The sequence below is a fragment of the Varanus komodoensis genome, unplaced genomic scaffold (assembly GCF_004798865.1).
Source record: "Varanus komodoensis strain SLA01 unplaced genomic scaffold, ASM479886v1 scaffold57, whole genome shotgun sequence".
Classification (NCBI taxonomy): domain Eukaryota; kingdom Metazoa; phylum Chordata; class Lepidosauria; order Squamata; family Varanidae; genus Varanus; species Varanus komodoensis.
In genome coordinates, this window is record NW_025336182.1 from 4154205 (window position 1) to 4168165 (window position 13961).

General features: G+C 47.9%; 2 protein-coding genes across 2 annotated transcripts; one reads left to right on the plus strand and one right to left on the minus strand.

Moving 5' to 3' along the window:
* Window positions 1–219: 219 nt before the first annotated feature.
* Window positions 220–6329, minus strand: MRPL9 (mitochondrial ribosomal protein L9). The gene is made up of 7 exons (XM_044449264.1): window positions 6218–6329; window positions 5091–5250; window positions 4240–4364; window positions 4074–4124; window positions 2754–2855; window positions 2371–2454; window positions 220–700 (listed from the first exon to the last, which is right to left on the minus strand). Exons 1-7 carry the CDS (start codon window positions 6305–6307, stop codon window positions 581–583), a joined length of 732 nt encoding a protein of 243 aa, XP_044305199.1. The 5' UTR covers window positions 6308–6329; the 3' UTR covers window positions 220–580.
* Window positions 6330–6373: 44 nt separating this feature from the next.
* On the plus strand, window positions 6374–13421 carry OAZ3 (ornithine decarboxylase antizyme 3). Its single transcript, XM_044449070.1, has 5 exons — window positions 6374–6477; window positions 9126–9204; window positions 10404–10579; window positions 12334–12419; window positions 13178–13421. The coding sequence occupies exons 1-5, from the start codon at window positions 6374–6376 to the stop codon at window positions 13369–13371; spliced, it is 639 nt and encodes a 212-aa protein (XP_044305005.1). The 3' UTR covers window positions 13372–13421.
* The last annotated feature ends 540 nt before the right edge of the window (window positions 13422–13961 follow it).

Here is a 13961-nt window from a genome sequence, read left to right on the forward strand (position 1 = left end):
GCCTGTTCCGCTGTGACAAGCAAGGCACCAGAGCTCATCCGTCAACGCCAAAGACTCCGTCCCCACCACAAAATCCTTTCAGAACATTACAATATAGATCTACCTAACTACATTAAGAGCTCGGAGATGAGGAGTGTTTTAATAGCCACTCCTTCTATGTCCTCCCCAGCTGGAGAACAGGGGATCACCAAGCTCCTCAACACAACAAGAACATTTTTGACACAGAAACATTTTTATTTGCAAGGAAATGTCCTGCTCTTTGGGAGAGAAAGAAGCAGAAACCATCATGGAACAGGTGCTGGAGTTATCCTTCCACCTGAGGACAAGCCATTTGTGAGAGACGGTGATTTTTTTCTATGGTGTACGACAGGAGAAAACTACATTTTCCCTTCTGATAATTTCCCTTCCTCCCTCCTCAAATATGAGGAGCCCAGCTTGCAGAGAGAATTCTGTCCAAACCCAAATGGGACAATGGGCTCCATTGCTGGAGCTGCAGATACAGCTAGCTTGTATCCATCTTTCTGGCTATTTGAGAGAGCTTCCCATAATTCTCCTTTGGGACTTCCGAGGGCATCCTGCATTATGGCTCAGGTGTGGCTTCTAGCTCTTGACCGGCCAGCCAAGACCTGTAGCTTTCACTCACGGGCGTCGCAAATTGCACCACTGACATGGGGACCCGGACAGTGTCGATGCCATTTACCTGCAATGTACAAGAAGGCAGAGATGGAGAGGCACTGGGACGACAGCCCTGCCCTCTCTAGAGTGAAGACAAAGACAATCAAGCAGCCGGGTGCAGGAGAAAAGGTGGTGTGGCCCCTTGTACTGGACTGTCCCAAACCAGTTGTCTTTTACATAGAACATCCATTTGCCACCATGGCGTTTTCAGGAAAAAGGCGGCACTGGCGTATATAATAAATATCCCACCTATCTGCCCACCTCCTCCTCTTGCAAAAGAAGGGGCTGCCTAAAAGCTGTAGGAGGGAAAGGTGACAACATTTGGGAACCCGGAGTTTCAGCCCTGGAGTTCCTCGTATTTGCCAGTGTGGAGCCAGTGTTAGCCTGTTGCAGAGTGGAAGTTCATATTTGCAGGGGGATGGAGGGGGGTGTTTAATCCCATTGTAGGCCTGGAGGAATGTTGTCCATGGGGTCACAACGGGTCGGACACGACTTCGCGACTCACGACAACAACAGCTGGTTCTTGACTTTTCCTACCATCCTCCCACTAGAAGGATCTCCCCTAAGAACCTGGAAGAAAGGCTGAAAAGCAGAAGAGGGAAAGATGACACCCATAGCGTCTTGCTCATTGTGAGCGCCAGTGTGGTGTCGTGGTTCAGAGCCTGGGCCTGGGACTCAGGCGATCCGGGTTCAAGTCCCCGCTCAGCCGTGGAGCCCACTGGGTGACTCTGGGCCAGTCACAGCCTCTCAGCCCAACCTACCTCACAGGGTTGTTGTTGTGGGGGTAAGATGGAGGAGGAGAATGATGGAAGCTGCCTTGAGCCCTTTGTAGGAAAAAGGCAGGATATAAATCCAAAAATAAATAAATAAATAAAAATTGTCTTTCCCCTATGAATAATGGTTGTGACGGGTGGGGTGCAAGGTATTCGAAGCACTCCTGGCTGGAGAGTGACTGCTACGGGGAGTCTCTGTGTTTCTGCAGCAACAGCAACCACTGCTCCAAGCCCCGGCGTTATTTCAACCCTAGCCGCATGACCAGCAACAAAATCATCTTTGCACGAAGGGAAGAGAGGGCGAAGTTTGCAACGATCATGGTGACGTCGAAGAATAAGTATGAAAACACACGACATGAACAGTTTGCACAAGTACCAGGTAGGCATTTTGCTGGCTTATGTACCCAAACAACAAGCAGAAACAGAGGAAACAGACTTCGACGCGCGGTAACTGAGACTTCTGCCTTCGCATCACTCAGGCGTTTTATTACCTATAAAGGCACTTAACTAAAGTGCACCTCTCTGTACCTTCAGAACAGAACGAGAACCCCACTGGTTCACCTGGAGGATTCATCCAGCCTAGGCTCTCATCTTCAGGACTGGCCAGCCAGATGCTGCGGGGAAGCCTACAAGCAAGGCACGGTTGTTGCTTGTTTTGCACCCCCAGAAACTGGCATTCAAGGGTACACTGCCTCTGAACGCAGAGGCTCCGTTTGCTGCCACAGCTAGTTGTCTTTGACAGATCACTGTCTTTCATGGTTGATTCCCAGTCAGATCCACTTTAATCTGCATCTGTGTCTGTGAGCCCACCACATACCCCTTCAACTGGGTCAAACGAGAGTCCTAAGAAAACGCGGACTGTCCGAAAGCCTCTCTGGCTAAAAGTCCCAGGCTCAATACACAAGCTAGAAGATGGTCTTACCGTAACTTCACACCAGTATTCCCCCAGTTTTGTAATGGGCTCGTCTGGCAGTTTCAGCGTATGCAGGGGCACCACAACCTGGAGCTGGAAGTAAGAAACCTAGTGTTCACATGATGATCCACCTAAAACGGGGCAAGGGCCAGGTCTATCCCTCTCCCCTCACGGCTAGCTGTTGCCAAAACTGCCACTGCAGCGAAAGGACACACACTGTGCTTGATCTGGGGAACGTCTGGCTCTGCCAATGGACAGGAAGTGGGTAACCCTGCCTAGTAACGCAGACAGCTAGCTGGCCTGATTCAGTATAACAGAGCTGCTAACTCGGCCAACTTCTCCACAGCTTGCACAGCAGCCCAAAACTGTCGTGTAAAAATGGTGGCACTCACATTGCGGAGGAAATGGCGGGCCACAATCTCCTTGGTCAGCTCCCACTGTTCACAGTCATTGACGCCGATCTCGAGGGTGCAGTTTCGCAGGAACCGGACGGTCTATGGAAGAGGGAACGGCAGAATTCCTTTAAAATGAGCCTAGCTTGCCACCGGATCAGGCCCGCCTAATCTTGCTGGCTCAAGAGACAAAAACACCCTCCCTTCACTGAAATGGCCAACCTGCTGTTCCAGTCTATTGTTGGAGTTAGATCTTAGAATTACGGGCTTGTAACCAGCTCCCGGGATCGGCAGGGAAGAGAGGAAGGTATGTGCTTGAAATTCATGACACAACAGCATCTAGGTCATGTTGTGCTACATGCACACACATCTTACCGTAAATACAGAGAATTATTACGTCAGTGATTTGTTCCCTATAATTCAAAGAGCCTTAGAAAGAGGACAGCCTGCCAGCAACACAACACTCAGGTTGTACATCAATACTGTCATCAGCAACTGAGGCAAACCAACAGCAGGGACCCGGGTATGCAGAAAGACCTGCCCCGCACTTGAGCATCATGGCCGTTCAGTAAGGATTGTTTAACAGCAAGGAGAATTAACCGCGATCTACAAAGCAGCCTCTTTGCAGCAATCCTGATAACTCCGTCAGGGGACCAGAACAAAGGAAAGGCACATGCCCTGGCTTTTCACAACCACTGCTTGGCATAGGTCAGGCAAAACTCTGGGACCGTTCTAAAAGCCTCTGGGTCAGGTTTGCCAACGCGTTGGCGCCGAGAGAGAGACTCTGCTGCTGGGACTCTTACAACAGACGGCGCCACCTTTGCCGTACCAGTCCGTCATCTGCCCCCTTGCCAGGCTTCTCATATGGATTTGTTCCTGTTGGTGTTTAATGAAAGTGAGGCGACGGCACGGGCAAATAAAAGCAGTCCACAGACCGGTCGCCGCCCCCAGCAAACCCACACTCCGTTTAGAAGCTACTGGGTTCATAACTGCTTCACACATCCCAGAGTTGACTCTGGATAGTGAATTCAGGTTTTGCAACTGAGCTTTAACAAGCTGTGATCCAGATTAAATGCAGAACCACGAGGGATGGGCTTGTGAAGCTAGCAACCCACCTGCCTGGGACCCTGTCCGTTAAGAGGAAGACTAAAAGTTGCCGAACATAAATACATAAAATAGCCAAGCATGAGACAGATGTGTAGCAAAAAAGTTGTCCTGGAAGTCCGGGTAGGGGTCCCAGCCACACCACCAAGCAAACTGCACCGCACAACCTGCCCTGTCCAACAACGCTGCTTATGCTCAAGATCTGCGCCAGCTCACCTTTATGCCGCTGTGGGTTTGGAGTTTTGGCAGTTTCCCTTCCAGGCGTAACTAGGGAATGAAAAATAGAAGACTTACATGAGGTCAAGAACAGGCCATCGTCCACGTTGCTCGGAGCACATTGCAGCTGTGCCTGGATAGCAGGCAGCACCCCCACGCTACTCACTCGGTTTTCCTCCTCAAAGATTTTCTTGTTTTCAGGGGAGGCATAAACGGCCTTGTTATGGGCCAGGAGCTGGTTGCGACCAAATGACTTGGGCACAAAGACGGTATCGCCACGGTTTCCCACATCTGCAAATGAAGCATGTAGAAAGTTTCTTGATACAGTACAGCCAATATTAAGAGGCATTATCCCTTTACATACTTGACTCATATCAGCTTATGCTACTATGCTATACATTAGGTGTGTGCTTATGCTACTATGCTATACATTAGGTGTGTGCTTATGCTACTATGCTATACATTAGGTGGGTGCTTTCCCTTATCCTTTTTTTTTTTTTTTTTTTTAAAGAAGTGGGGTGTTCCTGGAACACAGGGCCATGAAGATATGCTAAAACTGTGTAGCTGCAGTTTGAAATCTCTATTATGGGAAAGGTCCCCTTCATGTAACCAGCAAAATCACACAAGATTTTAATTTGAAATAAAAATCAGAGTAGATTTTATAATGTAAGCCCCTACTTCCGATCTAAAACATTACAGCCTAGGTTCAGTTTAGCACCTTCAATATGAAGTCAGTCTGGGTAGCCATAGGCATGTGCTCTCCTTTCTTTCCACATAAGAAACCAAATCATGTACATCTCCACTCATCAAGCAAACTAGAAAATCTTCAAAAAAAGCATGTCAGTCCCCTTTGGCAATCATAAAAGTACACAGAGCACTCCGTTGCAGCATGGCAGGACGGGAACAACACAAGCACATCCCACAGGTGAATAAAACTGGAAGAAGGATTGGGTGAACAAGATGGAACCTGATCTACAATGAAGCCCTACCAGGTGAGGGCAGAAAGAGGAAACACACCTTCCACAGTCTGTGTCAGGATGAGCTCCAGTGGCTGCTTTGGGCTGTGTTTGGTGTCTTCCACCAAACGGTAGACACGAAACCTACGGTGCTTGATCCGAGGCTTACACCCTAATTTGGCCAGGGGCACCTTCCACCAACGCTCCACAATGACTGTTCCCTGAAGAGCAAAAAACAGAGAACTTTTGTTATGAGTCCAGCACACTCCATCTCTTTCTGGATATTCCCCACCTCTCTTGACTTACATGTTTCCCCTCCACCCACTGTATTCCCTATTTGCAGAGCACATAAAAGAGACTCCACAGCTGCAGAAATCCCAGGGAGATTCGGTTTTTCAACGGGGAGAATTGGAAGTTTTGCCCCCAAGTTGCCAATAAGCTTAAGACAAGTCACAAACCTATGCCCAGAAATGCCCGGGAGGGCAGGATCAGGGTCTTTTTGTTACGTTTGCTATACTTGTTAAGTTTTGTTGTGTTTCCATAAAGCTGTGTACAATGATAAAATTAAACCAATATTACTCTCCAGAACAATCCAGTTCTCCTACATGTTCTCTGTTCCCTATATGCTTCTCCGGTGAATATAGCTACACAATCACCCCCGAGTCTCACACACACACACACACACCTCCCTCCCCTCTGCCTGCCACCCAACAACTCCGCTTTTCATTCCCCAACAGTTTCCTTAACTCCCCATCCCCAAGGTGTGGCGCTGGCTTCCCAGGTGTCTCCTCAAGCACACCTGTAGCTGCTCCCCCAAACCAGCCCACCCCTAAGCAAGCTTTCCCCCCATGTTCCCCGCCCCATGTGCTCCTTTAAAAGCCGCCGAGCCCATCACGCGACCAAGCCCAAGGCCACCTCTTCGTCGTCTTTTTGCGCCCTCCGTGCTTCCCTTCACGGGTCTCTGCACGAAAGTCAAGCGCTCCCCTGCGGCTGATGGAAGTTGTAGTCTGAAACACGCGGCGGCAGTCAGGCTGCCTGTCCCTGCCCGGGGCCCTCCCGCCAGTTCCGGCCGCCTTCGCCCCACTGGAACCCCCATGAGCTGGGTCGGCCGCGTCCTCCCCCCGCAAAGGCCTCCTGGAGCCCCGGCGATGGCAAGGGCCGGAGCCCCGCGCCCCCCGCGCCCCTCACCAGTGGGGCCGAGAGCTGCAGGCCCCGCTGCGGAGGCGCCGCAGCCGGCAGGACCGCGCGCGCGGCGCCCCGCAAACAGGCAGCCAGCATCGCCGCCGCTTCCTCGAGCGCTCCGTCCGCGCACGCGCCGGAAGGGGGGAGGCCTACTAGGCCCCGATGAGGCCCCGGCCTCGCCTGGCTCCGCCCGCCGGCCTCGCGGTGCCCGTGGCGGGCGACCAGCTACGCGAGGCCCGGTCACCAATCTCCGGAAAGGAGGAGATGTGGGCGTGTCTGACTCCTCCCCTTACACAACACAACACAACATGCCCGTTTAATTCAGTCCCGGTTTAGCCTCGGCTCCACTGAAGGAGATTGTGTGGCTGCTCACCTTTGGGAAGCGTTGCCTCTGAGCATGCACAGAATGCACTGGCTTTTACACGAAAAGATTTTTCCTTAATTATAATACCTTTTTCCCTGCAGGGAACCCGCGGCAGCTTATACAGTCCTCCTTGTCTCCGTTTTATCCCTTCAAGGACTCTGGAAGGAAGTCTAGGCTGAGAGTCCACGGCCGGCCCACAGTCAGCCAGTGAGTTTCATGGGGACTAGAATCCGGGTCTCACCAGCCCGGGTTTGGCACTGTAACCACTACTCCCAACCTCTTTCTTCTGAAGAGAGAGCCTATTTCGTGCAGTAGCACAAAAGTGCAGGTCATGGTGCTGCTGTAATGAAAGCAAAAGAGCGGGGGGGAGGGGGCAAAGTGTCTCTGAGCATGCACAGAATGCATTTCTCCCTCCCTGCAACAGAATAAAGGTTCTCTGAAGGATGCCAAGGGCAAAATGCCTCTGAGTATATACAGAGTGCTCAAGAGAACAAATCTTAAAAGAAAACAAAGATGTGTGAGGTCCAAGTATCTTTCTCAAAGGGTACAAAATAAGTTTCTCCCCCAAACAGAATAATGGTTATTCTATAAGAATTTAAAGTGCTTCTAAGAGTCTCAAAAGTCCTATCCATCTCATGAAGAGGCTGAAGATAAAAAGGGCAAAAATCTCCCCAGGCATATTCAATGTTTGTTTTCCCACCATTGAACAAGGATGTGGGCAAGATACCTCTAAGCATTCACCAAACACCATTTATCCTTCTGTGACAGCTTTCTTAAATGTAAGGCAAGAGTGCCATTAAGCACATGCAGAGTGCCTCCACCTCCAAAGGGACTCTTTTAACTCCCCCCGTCCCCATTCATGAAAGCAGATGCATCAAGACTCCAGCCCTCCCACAACCACAAGGCTAGGCAGAAAGGCAAAAATAAAACATTGATTGGGTCATCTTCCCCAGGCCCTGCCTCTCCACAACCACCCTCTGAGGTAGTCCACAAGCACCTAGTAAGCTTCATGGCCGTGTGAGATCTTAAATCTGGGACAATCCAACATGCCAACAACACGCTACACTGGTTGATTCACACCTTTGAGTTAACGAATCCATACCCTTATCAATAAAAATGCAGATCAATCAGTTCAAATAGCAGTCCCTTTTTATTAGATGTTTATGAAACTTACTTCCTACTTCTGATCAGATAGTCCAAAAGCAAGCTGCAACCAATAAAAGACAATACAATCATACTAATTTTTCTATAGTAATTGTAACTGATACACTAATCATCATTCTTATCTAATATACTTACAGACTACCCAATAGCCACTGTTTTTATATTACACAACAGATTTTGCACTGGTTTAAATACCACAGCTTCACCTAACAATTCCTATTTTTGTGAGATCGCTAGCAAATGGTAAATTGCATTTTGAAATCGTATTGTATGCTGCTGTGGGGGGGCAGCTTTCTTGGAAAGCAGAATAGAATAACCACAGGAATTAATAATACATGCATATTAACGCCCCCCCCCCCCCCCCCATGCAGCCCCTAAACCCAATTTCTAGCTTGCTTTGGTTGGAAGCCTTTCACCTTACAACAGACTTGAAACTGGCTCACAAGTGCGGTGTGGACCTCATTATGAGGCAGAAGATGTCACTGTGGGCTAAGAGTGGACTTGTCACAATGATCTTGTTGCACACCCACAGTTGCCATGGGGCTGGGGGTCCCAGGCATGTCATAGCGAGGAAACCTTTAGTACTTAAGCAGGGGGTCTGGAGCTCAGGAATTATTTTGCCCAGGGGAGGCAGCACCCAAAGCAACACTGCTGGACACACGTTCCTTTCCTTAGACCACAAGAGGGAAGACATTGACATTCTTTTATCCAGCCTTGTCCCCCAACCCCTATTTCTGCTCCCTCTGAAATTGCCGCCTTAAAGATCGGTGGAAAATGACACCATTTAACAGGAGGTAAGGTCTGTGGTCTAGTTAGGACTCGGGTTTTGGTTTTCCCTTTGAATTTTGCTGCAGTCCTCATCATGATTGGAGAGAAAATAGACTTTTCCCCCTGCTGTATGATTTGTTCCTTGTAATGCAAAGCATTCTATGTGGTTTAGTTTGTGTGGGAAATTAAGACCCATCTCATCCCCATGTCTTATTTTGGCATGATTGAGCTACTGTGGAAGCTTTTAATAAATTCAAGTTCCCACGTCGTGGCTTCCTGAGGCTGACAAAGACTTAACTTCACTAATACCTGGGGAAATAAAATTAAATGTTGTCCTGAGTGTTGTTTATACAAGAGCAGATTGGTGAACATTTACAGAACAAAATCATTTTGTGAGGTAATGTTACCATGCCAAAAAATGGACCTCTGCTCATTCCGTTCTGGGTTATTGATAGATCTTTCCATCATGCTTCTTGCTTGCTGGTGGCCTTAAAGGGTCCTGGACTCCAGAACTGGGTTTCTAGAAAATGTATAGTCTGGTTTATTCTCTCCTTCTCCAAAAGCTCAACCCTTGCCCAGCATGAGAACTTGAGTATTCGGCCCCGTTACTGCCTGCAGTGTTCCTGAGTTTGAGGGTGGCTGCCAAGACAGAAGGGTCAGCGAAGGAGGCAGCACAGACCTAAAGGAGGTATTCAAGGTGAGCCATGTCACCTCAAACCTTCTACCCTTCTTATCAACTCTCTATTATGTAGAATAATTTATGTGCACAGTGCTATACAAAATGCAGGTGTTGCTCCATGGGGGTTACAATCTAAAAGTCAAGAAGGATGGGGAAAATGATATATATAGCTTTAGTATAAAGAAAGATCACCCCAAGATGGAGGGAGGAAAGCTCAGAAAGTATAAGGAAAAAAGCTCTCCTCGTTCAGTTGTTTCCTTCAAATGAAATCCCCACCCTATGGAAAAGTTGCAGATCATCTTTCCCTGTATCATCCTACATGTGTCCAGTTCTGGGCACCAAGATTGAAGAAAGAGGCAGGTGAATTAGAAAGGGTCCAGCGGAGGGCAACCAAAATGATCCAGGGTTTGGAAACGCTGCCCTGTGAGGAGAGACTGAGGGAACTGGGCATGTTCAGCCTCGAGAAGAGAAGGCTGAGAGGGGACATGAAATCCCTCTAGAAGTCCCTGAAAGGCTGTCACAAAGGGGAAGGTCGGGATCTCTGCTTGCCGATGCCAGAGTGTAGGACAAGGAAGAATCAAGTCAAGTTGTGACAACCCAGATTCAGGCTGGACATCAGGAAAAGCTTCCTCACTGCCAGAGCAATAGGACAGTGGAACCAGCTGCCTGGAGAGGTGGGGGGCTCTCCCACACTGGGGACATTCAAGGCGAACTGGGCAGCCATCTGAGTGGGATGGTGTGAATTTGTGTCCTGCAACAGCAGGGGTTGGACTTGATGGCCTTCATGGCCCCTTCCAACCCTTCTATGATTCTATGTGGCTAAAATTCTTCTAGAGGTGCCTTTTTGGTAATACCATCAGTACAGGACCTTCTCTGTGGTAGCCCTGCCAGTTGCGGAATGCTTTCCCCTTGGAGGTGAGCTGGCTGCCAGCATTGGTTAAACTTCTTCCCCACCTCTCCTGTGGCCTATGTGTTGGAGCAGGTTAGCTGAAGGACAGAGACTATGAAATTTACTATCACCCAGAATTTGGCTTTTCAGCAGAAAAATATTCAGTAGCCAGCTTGAGACCACGTTGCAGGAAAGGTCAAGAAATAAGCAAGTGAAAAAGGGACCCAATCAGGGAATCTGGCAATCTACACACCACCCCTCTCTCCATTGTTTTGCTAATTTATTAATTAAGCAAGATTTCCCAAAATTCCACCTATGACACAAACAGGACAGGAATCTCATCGTTTTCGCTAGTGACCATCAGTACCCCGACCACTCGGTTCAGCTGGACTTTCATTTTGCACGTGGCGGCCGAGGTACCACTCACTGGCACGGCCTTCTCCAAGGACACAGCCTTTTTCTTGACATGCCTCACCGTGTCCTGGACCTCAACTGCCGTGAAAGGTGAGTGAAAAGCAGCAGGGACGCAAACCGGTTAGTGCCAACTCGCTGTTCAACTCGGCTTTCAAGCAAAAGGTGGAAGAGACTTACCCAGAAGGTAGCTGTGTTTGTCTATTCTAGCAAAACAAAGATTCTGGTGGCACTTTTAAGACTAACACGTGTGTTCTGAATTCAGCAAACGGCATCAGATGCTTCGAGCATTACCAAGAATTTCTAGTAGATAATATTTGGGGCGAATTGTGATCACGATTTGTGAAGGGAAAGTACTGACACTGCCAGTCACAGCGATCACTCCCAGTGTTGTTACCAAAAACACACACAGGCTGCCATCGGGCAAGCCAAGGAGCCCACGTGTGATAAAAAATCCTTTATCTGAATTTAAGCCCCTGGTGATGAAACTGAACCTGTGGATGAATACCAGTTAATCTCCCTCAGAAGTTTCTTTCTGGTACAATGGCTGCTTTTGAGGTTAGTGAGAGTGTCCTGGAAAGTGAAGTGTCCCGTCCCCCCCACTGATTTCGGAATACTGTCATTTGCAATGTTAGACTTGTGTCCATTTTTCTTTCCCATGGAAAGTGACCTGCTGACCTTTCAGCAAATAAATAGAACATACTTCAGAAGGTGCTCTCAGAGAATGGAAGAGCCCCGGGTCACTTCCACCTTATCAGGCCCTTCTGGTCTTATTACAAAAATGAAGAATTGCCGACACAGGTTAGAAAAATAGTTAACCTGTTAAAATGTTATTTTAAAGTGTTTGCATTTAACACAGAAGATAAATGCTCCTTTAAAATTTATCAAATGCCTTTCTAGCATTCTTTTTGTCCTCTTGTAGAAATTTACCAGTTATTTTGGTAAATAACTTTTATATTTTTCTTTCTTTCCTTTTTCTTCTTTAGTTATGAACTGTTGCTTATGTTGGGCTATTATTGAATGTTTTTAATTGTATTTTATATTACTATTTTTACATTTTGTCAGCTGTCCTGAGGCTTGTTGGAAAGGAGGGCATAGAAATGTTTTAATTAAATTAAAATTAAATTAAATTAAATTTTGGGGAAAACAGTTTTCTTGCATTGTCACTATTTATGTCGAGTGTTGCAAGACCATTGTTGCAATCTTGCCTCATAACTGAGCAGGTAATTCTTGTCCTGTTTCACCAAGCTGCAGACTGCCATGAACGCGAGGTGCCAGGCCCTGCCTTTGGCTATTACAGAAAAGGCATTTCGTGTCAGGTCCTGTGGCCTTTTCATAGGCTGGCGCCTTCCAGATGTTTTTGGTGACTACTTCTAGGATTTCTGATCACTGGCCATGCCAGCTGAGGCTGATGGAAGTTGAAATCCAAACATCTGGAGGATACCAGGTTGGAGAATCCTGAGATACTACATCTTATAAATTATACAACTGGTTTCATTTTAGACGACAAAAGCATGCTTCTAGTTCCTATGGGGGTGGTAGCAGTGAGGGAATCTCAAAGGAGAGGTAGGCAAGTTAACAAGTGTCAATTGCATATAGAAATGTGTACCGTGTTGGGGAACAGAGTTCCAACATAAATATTCATTGAAAAAGCCAGGATCATTAGGGTAATATTTTGCATGGAGGAGGATCAGAACCTGAGAGCTGCCCTCCATATTCTGAAGTGGTACAGACTGGGCACAGGTTGAATGCCTTATTTGGGATGGTGGGTGGAAAAAGACCTCATTCTGGAAGATAAGAGAACTATTCACTTCAAAACCTTATGCTGTGGGTATTTCTGCTCCTAGTCTGACTGCAACGCTGGAATACATTGAGGAAAAAACAGAGGCAGACCAGGTGTTCATCAACTTCCACAAGTCCCGGTCTGATCGGGGTAAGAAAACTTTATTCCAGGCTGCTCAGCCTGCTTTTTTTTGGCCTAAAATTGAATCTGAAACACCATGAAGATGAGGATGAAGTAGGAAAGAAACAGGCTTTAACACGAAGAACTCGAAACACTTGAAATGTACCATATGGCTAGTTATGGTCTCTATTTATGGAAGTAACACTCGGAGTTTGTCAGGGCAGCCTAGAAAAGAAAAGGGAGAGGAATGGCTGATGGGCATTAATTTAATTAATTACACTAGAAGGACTGGAGATCCTAGCCACCCTCTTTGCTTCTCCGTTTTCAGAACCACCCAGGGAGCTGACACAGCTAGGTAACACGGATGGGCATGCACTTTGCTTTTGACAGCAGGGGTACTGTTCTGGCAGCCCACAGTTTCTAGTGGGGGGAAAAAAGCATCACAACGGGCAGCAAAGTGGTAATTTCTCCCAAAACTGAATTCTGGGAGTTCTGCACTCCCCTGGAAGCCTAACAGGGCCCAAGACTAGGGCTGCCCTATAACTGCCCTATAACTCACCCAGGTACATAAAAACATTATGAAAAAGATTATGAAAATCATGGTACGTTATGGAAGACGGCACCAGTCACATGCAACAGTTAAATGAAAGCACTGTATTAAGATCTCTTTTGGGATCATACTGTTGTTTTAACGAAACACTGTTTATATATCAAGAGAAAATGAGGTATCATGTATGAATGGAGAAAATCCTCTCATCCTTCTTTCTAACACTGTCCTGTCTTAACAGCCGACTTGCTAAGGGCATTTGGCTTTTTGGGTTTTGAACTCGTGCATCCAGACCACCCTGCCCTTCCACCCTGGGAGGATACCATTTTCATGGCCTACACCATGGAACAAGGCCTCTGCCAGGAGCAGGAGACCCCCCCGGCAGGCACACCGGACCAAGCAGATGGGGCAGCAACAGTGAACAGCTTTCACTGAACGACGCGCCAGTGAGTGCATCCATCTGTCCCCGCACCCAGCGCCATTAAACTGCCGCAAAAGCTCAACATCATGTTGTGAATGAACTGGGGAGTGGTCCGCGTGTCTTGGGAAAAGAGATGCGATGACAGATACGGCGGGGTCTGTGGACCTTTCTCCTGAGGGTGCGAGCAAAGTGACTCTCCGGGTATGAAAATTCACTTTTGTCTTGGGATGTGATCTGCTGTCACTCTCCAGAGGCCTGGAAGGGATGCAATTCAGGAGAAAGGAAAAGTCTCACATTGTTTCGGTAGGCAAAGTCGCTCCCCTCCTTCCCCGCCCAGAACAAAAACAGGGGTCCACTTTTGCCCTTTGGCCCAAGGCTGCACTGTCCCTGCTCTTGACCCCGATCAAATATCCTGTGCTTAACCTCAGACCTTCCCCTCCATCATGAATAGGGGAAAGGGGCAGCATAGAGTCTATCTACCAGGGATGCTTCGGAGCCTGTTGCTCTGGAGGCCCTCCTAATTCAAGGAATTGTCCAAACGCAGGCTCTCGCTGGGGAACAGATCCTAGAGGAATCTGAGAGGAATAGCTTCCTCTTGCCTCAA